We start from the raw sequence: 13,399 nt of genomic DNA, 5'->3' as shown, positions 1-13,399 counted from the left end.
AATTCCCAGTTTTAGAGAACTTTCAGTTTGAAGACTCTGCCTACACACTGGAAAGCCTAAAAGCAAATCCATTCTCATATACACACCCCCGGATACTGAAGCCTTTCCAGTTAAGATTAATGTTGTGCATCCCAAAAACACTACACATATAAGGAGATGCCTCTGCTCTCACTAAGGCAGCTAACTGACTTCAGATGTTTCATACTAATTTTAAAAAAAAATGTACATACAAACCAGTTCCTCAGTAAAAATGGGTCCAAAGAGAGGTCAAGCTGGAAAAAGGGTTCCCTGTCTTGTAACAGGTGAGAACCAGATATTACAGTCCTGTTTAGATCAACCTGCCAGGAAGACCCTTTGATCTGTCCTACTTCTGGCATTTCAGAAGCAAAACGGAGCAAGTTATGTCGAATTGTACCATTATATTACTGCAACATGACCTGCCAAGCCTTACAGCATTTGTAAGAGTTAACAAATTCTGCTGCACAAGCATTTGAACACCATGAAAACTGGAAAAAGGAGATACAGAGCCAGGGCACTGCAGGAGTATGATTATTAAAATAATGTAATACCTTAAGGTGCAAAGCTTTCTGTGCAAGAAATACACAGAAATTTGTACAATGCATAAACAAACTGTACTGGTGCTTGATCTCTGGTTGAGTCATTAGCCTAAAAATACACTGGCTGGTCTTGCTACAGTATTTGCCCGTAACCCTCACTGTTCCAGGAGGTGGAAAATCAGTTGCAATCACCATTTATATGTCTCACTTGTGCCGAATGTTATCTGTCCTGTAATAGAGAGAGAGCAGGTTCCAGAAGTGTCATATTATAATAAAGATGACGTTTCTCAGTGGTAATTTATTATGAGATCATGCCTCACATAATCTGAACTCTCATGTTTTTCTTTTCTCAATTAAAAAAATATATAATTACATAGAAACTCTACCAGAATAAAAATAACACTGTGAAATTATGCAAAGAGTTGAAAAAGACCCCTACAAAATCATTAAAATCCACTTCATTTGTTGGGCTCAGGCTTTGCAAAGGGGGATTTTTCACCCTACGTAATTATGCTTTGGCTTCAGTCCCACACTGATTTTAACAAGAGACTTGGAGTGCAAAAAATGAAGGACTGGCTCAACAGAGATTCAACTCTGTTGTGAACTGGAACCAGGCAACCCCATTGATGTCAACAGATTGAACTGAGAGCAGAACCTGACCCTCACACTTGCTTTGGGACAGAAACTATGAAGAAAAGTAGCACAAGCTGACTTTTACAAGGTTTATGCTGGGCATGTTCCCTAAGTCATGGCCAGAAAAAATAAAATCCATGTAAGCAAGTGTTAATGCCCTCTAAGCTCCCTAGCACCCTTCCAAAGAAGATGGTAGCAACAGGCTACTGATACCTGGCACACAAACAGCTGGCTCTGAAAATGTCACCCCTGAGGTTTCTTCAGCCATGAGTAAAATAGTCGTCATGTCCACATTTTGTTCATACTGCATTTTACACAGTTCCTTGCTCTGGAAAACTGTAGAGAAACGTGTGCTGTACCCTCTGCCGTCTTTCATTGTATGACTACATCTCTTTACAACATTCTCAATGCCACTCTGTAGCCCTTACATAAAACAGCACGTCGTAAGCATAGGAAAGAAATACTGTTGATGGAAGGCTTTTTGGTTCAGTCCTTCAAAATGATGTATGAGGTTTTTCCTAAACTAGGAGAAAGAGTCTCTTTGTGCCTCCTGCTCTGATAAACACTGTAGAACACCACATTCATAATCTTTACACTGTTAGCGTGGCATTTCCAGCTAATTTGTATATCACAGTATCATTTACTGGAATTAATCCAGTCCTCAAATAGAAGAAAAAAAAGAAAGGGAAAAAAAAACCACCAACAAAAAATATTAAACTAAGAGGAGGAAACCTAACTCCTCTGTTTAACTCTGAAACATTTTGAGAAACAGTTTATGTAGAATAATAGGAATCTGTATTGTACAGTCACTGCCTTGCCATTGTAATGTTTCCCAAGCTTCCACTGTGTCTAGATAGAGGAGGTTTCATCTTTGTGGAGGATTTCCATGCTTGTCTGTGTGTGGTACAGTCACAACTTTAAATGTTTTTTAAATGTAGTTACTGTCTTTGATATCAAGGGACTATGCGTTCAGATATACGCTCACATGTCCAACTAACTGAAAGCCTCAATTTGTGAGAAGAAGAAAAGCGAGGCTGGGGACACTGTACAAACGGTGTTTACACCACTGAAGTGCTTTTGAAATGGAAAGACTCTGCATGAGGAGGCTTGCAGCTATGCCACAGCCTTGCCGATACCAGTGAGGAGCTCATCTTCAATGTAGTGTTGAACGTAGGTGGCAAAACTGTAATTTCTCTCTTTTTTTAAAACTATTTTTTCTTCTTTTATTTTTGAAATTTTCATCTAAGCGGCAGTTTCTTGTACTATAGTGACTCCTGCTGGGAGAGTTAAGTTGAAGTAGCTGAAGGTCTCTTACAGATATATCAACTCCCGGCCAGTAAAAAGATGTCCTAAACGCAGGAGATGGAGTTAAACTGTTCCCCTACCTTGGACGCAATGGCTTCTTTCATCACTAAGAACAAACCCCTAGGTTTTACAATTGAGACTGAGAAACTAGTACAGTACTTGTACAATTTTTGATCTACAGCATCACGACGTGAAGCTGCAACAATTAGATGTAAAGGGTCCATTCATGAGGAATAACATCACTTTGACCCTTTGTGTTAGCTCCTACTGCTAATCTTTCCATACGCGTGAACTTACTTTCAATTTGAAGAAGATGAAAAAGTCTTTTGCAAAACCCCAATACTGTTTTCTGATCTATGTACCTGAATGTAGAAACGTAGTCTTACCTCGTTTTTTTCCACTACAAGCCAAGCTACTTGTAATCCTTCCAAGCCTTTAAAGGGGACCTCCCTTGTTAGCATCTCCCAGAGAACCTGGAACAGAAAAAAAGAAAAGAATTTTTATTTCTGTACTTTGTATTTTAAATACATTATTAAACCTTGATACAGCCCTATTCTGTATCCAATTATCAGGCAACCAGTTTCCATTTGCAGGAACTTGGACCAGTGTTTGTGTGCAAGATCCTCTCACTAAATTAATTTGAATGTTTCTGCTTTTTCCTCTACAGAAAAGCCCAGATGAAAAACTGCGTTGTGTGGGCTCTAATGCCTGCAATTTTGTGAGAGCCATGGAAAATGCTTTTTACTTTCTTTGTACACTATAAAGTTCACGTTTGGCAGTAGAGACTTGGGAAGACAATGAACTCCTCTCCTCAGCCCCAACTAGACACGTCTTTGCTTTGTAGTCATTTTGCATTTAAAAATATTTCTATGTGATTGCAACTCATGCTTCCCAGTAGTCAGAATATGATCCAAAAGCTATTTTGCTCCTATGATATGCCTATGAAAATATTAAGTACAATTTTTCAAGCAAAACTGTAATTGTTTATCTCCAAGTATGTGATTATGTTAAACTAAACACTATACAGCATATAGAAAATTACTCTGTTCTCCTCAATATCTTACAGATGTACTGTCCTTCTATATAGAAAGAGCTCCTAATTTTGTGTGCTTTTAGCGTTCTGGTAACAATACTCAAGAATCTAAGCTACTCTGTAGAAAAGAGTACGGCATCACCGAAAGGCCTCAAGTCAATGAATCCAACCTGCTTTTCTGCTATTGGGACTACATATGGGAGTTCAACCAAATTAACAGACCCTTTTGTATCTTTGTATGTGTCTCTCTTTTTTTTTTTTTAATCAGAACCTTCATATACATATCTTGTTAAAAATATATACATACAAACTTTTCCTTCTGCTCATATACCCAGCATATCAACAAAAAAGACATCATTTATGTAGGATCTGACCAAATGCATTAAGATCCTTATGCAAGTCTCCACACCCTCACTATCTGAGTTAGTACCCAGGCTTATTCCAGCTACATCATTTTGAATGGATTCTGGCCAGCTATGAAGGTAATTAGATAGAAAATGCGAGAATATTGGCAGATGCTGCTCAAGCAGAAAAAAAATGCATTGAAGCAGAGTTGGGCCTTTAATCAAGTGAACAGGGTACTCCATCAATAGACCTATTTGAATAATTCTGCTTGAGTCAGAAGACTGATTAGTAAAAGGTATGGGTATCTTGGAAAAATAAGTAGAAGGATGGTTTTCCTGACAATAAGAAATATATGGGGAAAGCTATCATAGAGGTATTCAACTCTCCTGTTTGCTTCAATTCATTCCTTTTAGAAGAGAAAAAAAAAAGGCACCTCAATCTGTAATTCCAATTATCACCTCTCCACTGGTAGAGAAAGAAATTTAACTGTGAGATAAGGAAATGATTTAGCAGCTCCATGTACTTCAGAGAACAAAGCAGCGTACAAAACAGCCAGTTGTAAACAAAAGCTCCTGGACCAAATCAAACATGCAGTTGAACAGCCTTGTAGAACCACCTCATCTGTACAGCTGCACCAGGAAAACACAGAGAAGAAACTCAAGTTTCAATTTTTCTTAATTACTTATTTTTTACTAATAGTAGAAGAAAGTAAAAGATGCAAAAGTGGGTTATCAGAAATCCTTGTATTTATTTACACAGGTTTAGAAAATGTTCTAACAAAATGCAAATTTCATATTCAGGCCAATGGCGTAGATGAAGACTTTCCTTCCAATGGTGACATGTCTGTCTTCAGTTTTATAGGAGCTTCAACCCCATCTCATGAATTAGCTACCCTGAGTCATCAGCTAAGGTAAATGATTATCAGTCTTTTAAAAAGCAGCAAATGGGTATCTTCTACATTCCCATTTGTCTCTTCCTGTCTCCAGGGTCACTCAGCACCAGAAAAAGCACCTCAACCTGACTTACTCGGACCTCTTTATTGCAAGGTACACTACGTTCATTTTCAGAACTGGCTCCCCAGCTCACCTCATATAGAAATCAATCTATCTTCCATTTCTGCTGTAATTTAATTGATACTGACACGGTTCACTTCCCCTCCCATCTCTGATGGTGAGGATCACCTGCTTTCCCGATCACCTCACATCCCTGTGATGACGGACAGCGGATGCTCACAGAGACAGCCCAGCTAGACACAATGATGGAAAACAAAGCAAGATCATTTAATGTAGTGGTTTGTAAGCTGTGGCCTCTGAAGATGTTGAGCTCTTTTTTGCACATAGAGAAACAGAAAGGAGAGACAAATGTACGAATGTTCATCCTATGCATGAAGCTGAGAATAAGAACTATATGGTCTCCAGAAAAAGCTCACACACTTCTGTCAGCTCAGCTGTGCGTTTCAATTCTTATCCTCTCAACTATGTGACAACAACCAAAAGGAAAAAAAACAAAACCCCCACATTCCCATACCAGTGCAAAGCCAACAAAGATTCAAAGTGCCATATAGGATAGGGAACATCCAAATGAGTAATTTGAGAAAAAGCAAACACTGAACATCTTTCACTGAAAAAAAGAAGTGTTTTCTCTTGGTAGGGAAGTGTTCACAGATGCGGGTCAGGAGCCACGATTAGCAGTAGTCCAGCATGAGCAGAAAATGGTGCACTCTTAGAGGTATTGCCATTAGGCATGAAAATTAGGTCAGTCTTCTCTGCATTGATCCAAGTGCAAGTTAAAAGATCTCATAATTTTTTTCAAAAAGAGCAAGGGATAACCCCTGGAGCTGGCCAACATTCCCTCTATAAATAACGTATGTTCTCATAGCTAAAGCAATGTATGAATTATTGCTAGGAGCGTAACAGCTGCTACATTTAACGGGAGTCTCTATGCTACCAATAGCCAATTAATGGTTTTACTTTTTTGTTCTTGTGTTAAAATAATTCAGCCAAATCACATAAGCTTTGTACAATTGAAAACATTTATACTGATACACACGCACTGCAGTGCACTACAGACATGATAAGATATTCCAAGCATATATCTTCATGACTTCAAAACAGCTTTTAGACTGAACATTGTCATTCCACATACACTATCATAGCTGGAAGAGAAGCAAGGAATCATTTTTGAGCAATACACACTATGACATACAAGTCAATTTCTGGGTTGATCACTTGTAACTTGGTATCTGTTTTTTTAGAGTATAGATTTGGAAATGGATTAGAAAAGAGAATCACAGCATGGATGAAGGAAAGTGCAAGATCTGTCTTTGTGTTTTAATAAGTCTCCTGGAACATTTAGCTTTGGCATTTCATGGCAGTATTATAAATTATTTACCATATATCTCAAAGAATATATACAGATCTGTTTAACCATCCACGAAGAGCAGGACAAACTGATCTGAACGTTAGCTTTACATGCATGCAACTGGTCACAAAGAGGAAAATTCATTTCAGCTGAGGAGCAGCTCAGACCTGTAAGGTTGCAAAAAGACTTTGACACTTTGTCGAAAAAAAAGCTCTCGCACACCTTAAGCAGAATATTTAAAATCACAGACTGGTTGGCAGAAAAAAAATAGCATAAAAGAAATTAAAGAAAACCATGGGGAAGACGACAAATATTGCAAACAGAATCAAACAATATCTATTCCTAGCATCTTGCTAGTTTACATTTGAAAGGATTCTGTTCTTTGTTAACAGGACTTTAACTGAAGAAAAGCAGATTTGCCTCTCTAGCACAAAAGCTGCTGGCAAGTGTTACACTTTGAAAAGGGATTCTTCAAATTTTGTTTTTATAGATGATAATCATTTGAAAAGACAAAAATACCCTTTCTAAGATTTTTTGTTTTCAGCCTCCTAGCTAATTCTCTGATAGTCTAACACTTATTACACGGGGACTCCAACCTTCAATGTTATATTCGGACAATTTCTTGCTGGTATAACCCCATTATGTCAGTAATTTCATCAACAGATAACTTGGGCCACTGCCATTCTTCATTTCTACCCCTGCATCTCCTCTGAAAATGATGGTTTTCCAAGACCGGAGTTACAAAAAAGACAGATTCATTCCTAAGTGCTTATGAATTCATAAGCTTCTACCCATAGTAGGACACATTAGTTCAAAAAATATATATTAAAAAATGTGGATCAAATATTCTTAGGCATACTAAAGTAGCAGTATACACCCGTAACCACATTAAATATTCTAGTAACACTGACCTCTTTTCATTCAGAGGGTAGAGTTTTACCTCCAAACACAAACTGTCAAAGGAGCTTTACTTTTTGGACGAGGAAAAATAAACTACATGTGACATGCTGTTCCCAAGGCTCTGGTAATAGTTGACATAAGATATTAAGTAATTTCTTACCTTCTCCCACTTCTAGAACATTACTTAAGTCAATTCACACCAAGATGACTATGTGAGCAGTTTGAGCTATAAGACCATGTTTGGAATTTCTCCTCTGACATTTTTTCTTTGTTTTGAAACTGGAATGTTTCCCTTCAGTGGATAATATGTGATTCCTTCCAGTAACAGTTTACATTAACATTTACATTTGTTAGCTTATGTTCTCTTACTGTTTGTGACCTAGTTCAGTTAAGCAAGCAAGGATTTTGAGTCTGCCAATATAGGCTTTTTTCCCTCCTTGCAAAACTTCAACCTTTAATTTGTAAGCGACGCCACATCATCTCATATATTATTTCCACTATAAACAACTGTTTGGCAAAAAGTTTAAGTCATCTTCCACTGGGACATCAGCTTAGTATTGCCATAGGTGCTAGCTTAAAACCACAGTGCCTTCCTCACACCTATCTCTTCCCATCCCTCAAAGAGAAAGAGGCAGTACTTGACAGATACTGAAGAAATTCCTCATTCTGCCACCCACCATTGAATTCAAAACCAAAAATTATTAATACACAGATATGCATGGAAACTACAACCCCACTTCCTTTCCTTTTTCCCCCAAAGTATTCAATTACTGTTCTCTGTCAGAGAAAGGCTACGGGGCTAGGCAGACAATTAGCTATTTCTAGCCTATTCTGTACTGAAGAGCAAAACCAAAGTAGAGTTTAAATGTGGACAGAATGAAATAATTCACATCATGGTACCTGCAAACCTGACATTGTGATGAACTATAATTCATTGCTCCCCCTTCAGAAAAACGGAAAAACCATACTGGCCTTTGCTATATTTTCAGATGGGGGCTCTACCACCACAAGAGGTACAGTCTCTGTTCTCACAGCTAACGATAGCAGCGTCTTTGAAACAATTAAGGATGGAGAAGTGGCTTACTTTTTAATATATAATCAGTGACACTCCATTTTATGGAAAGTGGAATCCTAATTAATTCATCCTGTTACACACCTATTGTAACGCAACCTTTTTCTCTTCTGTTCTGCTAAAAAACACAAGCAGAGATTCATGAGGCAGATTGTTCAGTGGCTCCTGCAAGCCTTTGGACATACACTGAATACTTGTGGTAAAGCATGCACTTCCCACACTGGCATGCTGCTAATCTAATCAGATAAGGATCTTACTAAACATGCAAGACACTGTTCTTCCTACCATTTTCAAGCATGTAATTATAAATTATGGGTCAGTCTTGAAATAAAGTGTGATTTTTTTGTTGTCCTTATTTAGAATTGTTCTTTCATCACGTGAGTTCTGTCACACTAGAGATCTGCTACTACACATAGGGAAATGAGAGGCACTCACCACTCCGTATGAGTACGTGTCACATGTTTCAGACACTGGGAGACTCTGGATAACTTCTGGGGCCATCCATGGAAAAGTGCCCACTAATGACATGTGTGTTGTATGGGAGTGAAACCTTGAGGCACCAAAATCACAGATCTGACAAAAATAAATAAAAAATAAACAGATTTTAGACTATCAGCCTCATTCATTAGGCATCAAAACATCAACTCAAGCAGCAGCAGCTCTCTACAAATAATAAAAGTGTTCATACCTTTAACACACCATCAGCAGCTATAACAACTGAAAATGAAAAAGCAATAGGTTACAAGAATGCTATTAAAAATAAACACAATACATTTTCACAGCAAAAGGCTTTGCATTTTATCAAGAAAAATGATCCTACAGTGAGCCAGCGCCTGAACATGCATACACGCACGATTGTCCTGGTTTCTTTGTGAAGCTTTAGAGAACATCTGTTGAATACCTACAAGCCTCTGAACAAATGCAAAACCTTTCAGGCCTTACTGAGTTCAAAGACAGCAACACAACTATAGCTAAAATACAGATAAACTCCATTCTCCCCAATGTAGTTAGGCTTAACAAGAAGTCCTCTGAAAGATTCATTAAAAAAAAAAGAGAAAACTTACAACTGTGGTGACATCTAGACTTTTCTTGACTATTATCTCCCTGTGCACATTATTAAAATCTGTGTCCCTCCTATCCCACTACTAGTAGTAAAAGTTCCAGTTAAAAGGCAATGTTCAGCAAATTTTGTAAATCGTCGTCAACTACCAAGCACAGACGAACCAGTGCAGCTCAATACTGAGTGCACATTACTCAAAAGCATGAATATCTGTCAAACCTCAAAACAGGCCACAGTAAAGACAAGATTTTCAGATAAGAAATAATAGGCCTCATCCAGTCTATTGTGTCTGGTGTCTGCCAGCCTTTCCTGGTACTCAACCTTTCCAAACAGAAAAAGGAAGCGAGGAGTGTCCAGGCAACGTCTGACACGATAAGATGGGTACAGTCATGGTTAGCAAGACACAACTTGAAAGAGAGCTTCACAGTGCTCTAAATGGTGCCAGGGGCCGTAACAAAGCTCAGACAGGCTCAGGATGGGGAGGAGGGAACAGGCTCTTCTGTGCTTCAACAGCTCCTAGCACAGCTTGATGACAGCCAAGGTGTCGGTTAGTTCTGCGCGTTCACAAAGCTCAAGTACAGATTTAAAGGCTAAATTAACAGGTAACAGCAAATGCAGAGCATTTCAGTGTTTTGCTACTTTACCATTCCTGGATTTCAGATCCCTGTGGATTACTTTGACTGGAGCTTCCATGTGTAAATAGTGCATTCCTACACAAAACAAGGGAACAATCTAGTTAGGCAGGCTGAGCATGATCATCGCCTATCAGCAGTCATGTTTTCTCGTTCCCATTAATTGTCCTCATTATGAGCTGGCATACTGTTCATTCATTAGTTTATACTATTCTTGTGTGGTTACAGAGAACACAGAGGACAAAACAGATTGTTCTGCATTATTATATGAAGAATTTCAGTATGTTTGCTGAGAATAAGCCCTTAGCTTCCTTAAATGTCCCAATTCAAATCAAATGTAAGGATAATTATGCACTTTACCTCATAATTACTCTACATCAGCAAAATTATTTTCTGGGGACTTAGGGGCAAACCCAAAGTAAAACTGGCTCACAGAAGCCATTTTCACTCCAGAAATTATTTTGGATTCATAACAAGCAAGGAACCTATTAAAAAGCACAGTGAATGGGGTTTACTTTTTTTTTATGTTTGGGAGTTTTTGTTTGGGTTTTTGGGGTGGGGTGGGGGTGGTGTTCACAATTTGAATAAGGAAGTATAGGAAGGCTTTCCTGACTTCATAGGGAAAGCATTTCCAGCTGTACACTTTGCTGGCTGTGTAGGATACTAATGCACCACTCGTCTTGCTTACCTTTAGCTATGTCAGTTGCCCAGGTCATGATATGATCCATATCCATCTCTTCACTTTTGTTACTATTAATGTAATCAAACAGTGAGCCAGCAGAAGCATACTCTGTTAAAAAACAACAACAAACTCACTCATATGACATTTTTGAACACTGCACCTAAACTGAAAGAACATTTGAATGTGGAAACTCTGCCAGTTCCAGAAAGCATGCAGCCTCTGGCTTAATGACAAAGAATTTGGGTTCAGCAGCTAATATTATTAGTAGTGTAGTAGAAGAATGGTAGTTCAATCTGTAAGTAAAATCAAACATAACAACAGGCATTAAAATGGAAAGACATTAGAAAGGTCTGGTATCAAGAAAGCTCAGGCAAAGTAGTTCAAATTCCAGAGCAAAAGATTCTGGATGCTCCTTATTCAGGATCAACAGACCTTTTTCTTAACTTCTCCCAACTACACCTGCAGAAATCCACAGCAGGATTATACAGATACAAACATGAACTTTTTTGGCCCGCTGGTGTTTGCAAGTGTGGCAGATGGAATCCAGTCCGACTGTCAGAGCTCACGGGGCTGAGAGCTGGAATAACAAGTTAGTTACACCAACACACATTTAGGTGTGAAACTGGAGACAACTGAAACCTCCACAGTGCCGTTTTTATATAACTTGTAATTCTTACATATTTAAACAGTGAATTTGACGCTCCTGATCAGAAGAGCAGTTAACAGATGAGTTTGGTGGTACTGTTTCCAAAGACAGAGGATATTCCCCACTAGTGAGCAGTACTTAGTATAAATGATCATAGAATCATAGAATGGTTAGAGTTGGAAGTGACCTTAAAGCTCATTGAGTTCCAACCCCCCTGCCATGGGCAGGGACACCTCCCACTAGACCAGGTTGCTCAAAGCCCCATCCAGCCTGGCCTTCAACGCTTCCAGGGAAGGAGCATCCACAGCTTCTCTGGGCAACCTGTTCCAGTGTCTCACCACCAGAACACGTTGCCCAGTAACAAAGGATATTTATTTTAAATTTTTTTAAAGTAAAACCAGATGTTAAATATAAAATGTTCTGTTAGAAAGAAAGGGTTTGCAAGTAGAAAGGGAAATGAAAATTTTCTAGTAGCAGATCAAATCATTTGTTCATGAAAAAATGGAAGGACGAAACTAGAGGTCTAACCCTAAGGTAAGCAGGCCAGATTTCCATGTGCTGCAGGTCACGTTCAGCAGTCTAAAGGCTGCAGCTCCTCTGCTAAGTATTTATTAAATAAGTTTTATGCTTATTTTGTACTCATTCATACTTCACCAAAAACACAACAGGAGGTTCGTGAGTTGAAGCAGCTGATACATTTTCTTCTATCTGGTTGCCAGGACAGAGTGGGCACATGCCACCTAGTGTAGCCCAAGTAGCACAAAGACCAGAGGGATGCAAGCAGCAACTTCAAGCCTTCTATCCCTCTCTCCCAAGGCTATTCAGTGTGCTTTTCGGGCAGAATTTAAAACGTACTTACAAGACGCCCAAAATCTCCATACTTAAGGTGGCAAACCAGCTGGTACGCAACTGAAATGCTTAATTTCAGCCATGTCAAGGCAGCCACAAAATCATTCCCTCTAAGACTACATCAAATATATCTGAATTGTTGTTAATAATAATATTAATTAGCGAATGATTCATGATAGGCTAAATGCATAAAAAGTAAACACTGCTCCTCATCAAGTAAATCAAAACCACAGGGAGATTGCTGAGTGGGGAAGGAAACTCTGAGATGAGACTGAATCTGCAGCCTAGAACGTGATAGCCATATGAAAAGATTCCAGGGCTAAATGAAAGGAAAGAGGGAGAAAATAGGAAGTCCCTTGAAAGTAAACACTCCAATGGCAAGTTACTTTTGGATCATTACTGCAGGACCTCCTGCTGAAAGGAGCCTCTGCTGGAGACAGAAGCATTGCTTCTGATGTCACCGAAAGAGGAATAAGCTGCTGACCTGCACATTTCCTCAATTAAAACATAAGCTTTTTTTACCCGTGATGTCATCATCTGTCTTATAAATGGATTCTTCAGGAATAGGTTGGCTGCACGCTTTGCATGCCTTTACAATGCATAATTTGATCCACCAGGGTCAGGGACAACTCAGCTCCCCGAGCCCTTTGCCGCTCTGTGTGAATGGAGGCAAGCAAGCATCAACCAACAAGGCTCGATCCTTTAGTATTTCTTCTACATATTTATTGTGCCACAGGTTTTTACCAGGAGCTTATGGATTTGGAAATCATATCGCAAGGATCATTTTCTGTCAATAATGGAAAAGAGGTATCTGTTTAGAAAGAAAAACACTGGATGCCTGACTGGATGGACCCTGTGATGGGCTGCGGGATACACCATATTTTTGTGCAGCCAAGGGGCACAAGCTCTGAGAACTTTTTGGAAGGAGGCAGCTGTGGCCAAAAACCAGATCTGAAAGCTAGGCGTAGAGACCGCTGTTGACAGAGACAGCCAGTGACATCTAGAATGATGTGATCCATGTTAGCAGCTTGCCGGGCAGGATGATCAGTTACAACACTGACAAACATCCCAGCAGGGAAACGTGTTTTGCCTGCAGATGTAGCCTTTCTCAGAGAACTCTTTGACAATCCCACATAAAATGTTAAGTGCAGCTAATGCTCCCAACATGCCAATGGTTGGCTGAATGCCCTCATCTCCATCACTCTGAAGAAACGTTAGTTTCTCAGAATTTCTTCTTGTTTGGGATTTTCCCTCATAAGAAATGGAACTCTGACTAAAGACAGGATTAAGTCTGCAACACTGAAGGCCATCCAGAAGATCACAG

At 39.1% G+C, this 13,399-nt stretch overlaps 1 protein-coding gene across 2 annotated transcripts in view; it reads right to left on the bottom strand.

Moving 5' to 3' along the window:
* MAP3K20 (mitogen-activated protein kinase kinase kinase 20) overlaps nt 1-13,399 on the bottom strand; it is a 94,530-nt gene that overhangs the window by 46,405 nt on the left and 34,726 nt on the right. For both annotated transcript variants that reach the window (XM_074145813.1, XM_074145814.1), the window contains exons 4-8: nt 10,587-10,688; nt 9,911-9,976; nt 8,895-8,923; nt 8,642-8,779; nt 2,882-2,968 (exon numbers count right to left, since the gene is read on the bottom strand). In XM_074145813.1, coding sequence (XP_074001914.1) covers nt 2,882-2,968; nt 8,642-8,779; nt 8,895-8,923; nt 9,911-9,976; nt 10,587-10,688 — 422 coding nt within the window. The remainder of the gene's footprint in view (nt 1-2,881; nt 2,969-8,641; nt 8,780-8,894; nt 8,924-9,910; nt 9,977-10,586; nt 10,689-13,399) is intronic.

This window comes from Numenius arquata, chromosome 3, assembly GCF_964106895.1.
Source record: "Numenius arquata chromosome 3, bNumArq3.hap1.1, whole genome shotgun sequence".
Classification (NCBI taxonomy): Eukaryota; Metazoa; Chordata; class Aves; order Charadriiformes; family Scolopacidae; genus Numenius; species Numenius arquata.
The sequence above is the reverse complement of the archived record's forward strand: the minus strand, read 5'-3'. Positions and strand labels throughout refer to the sequence as shown.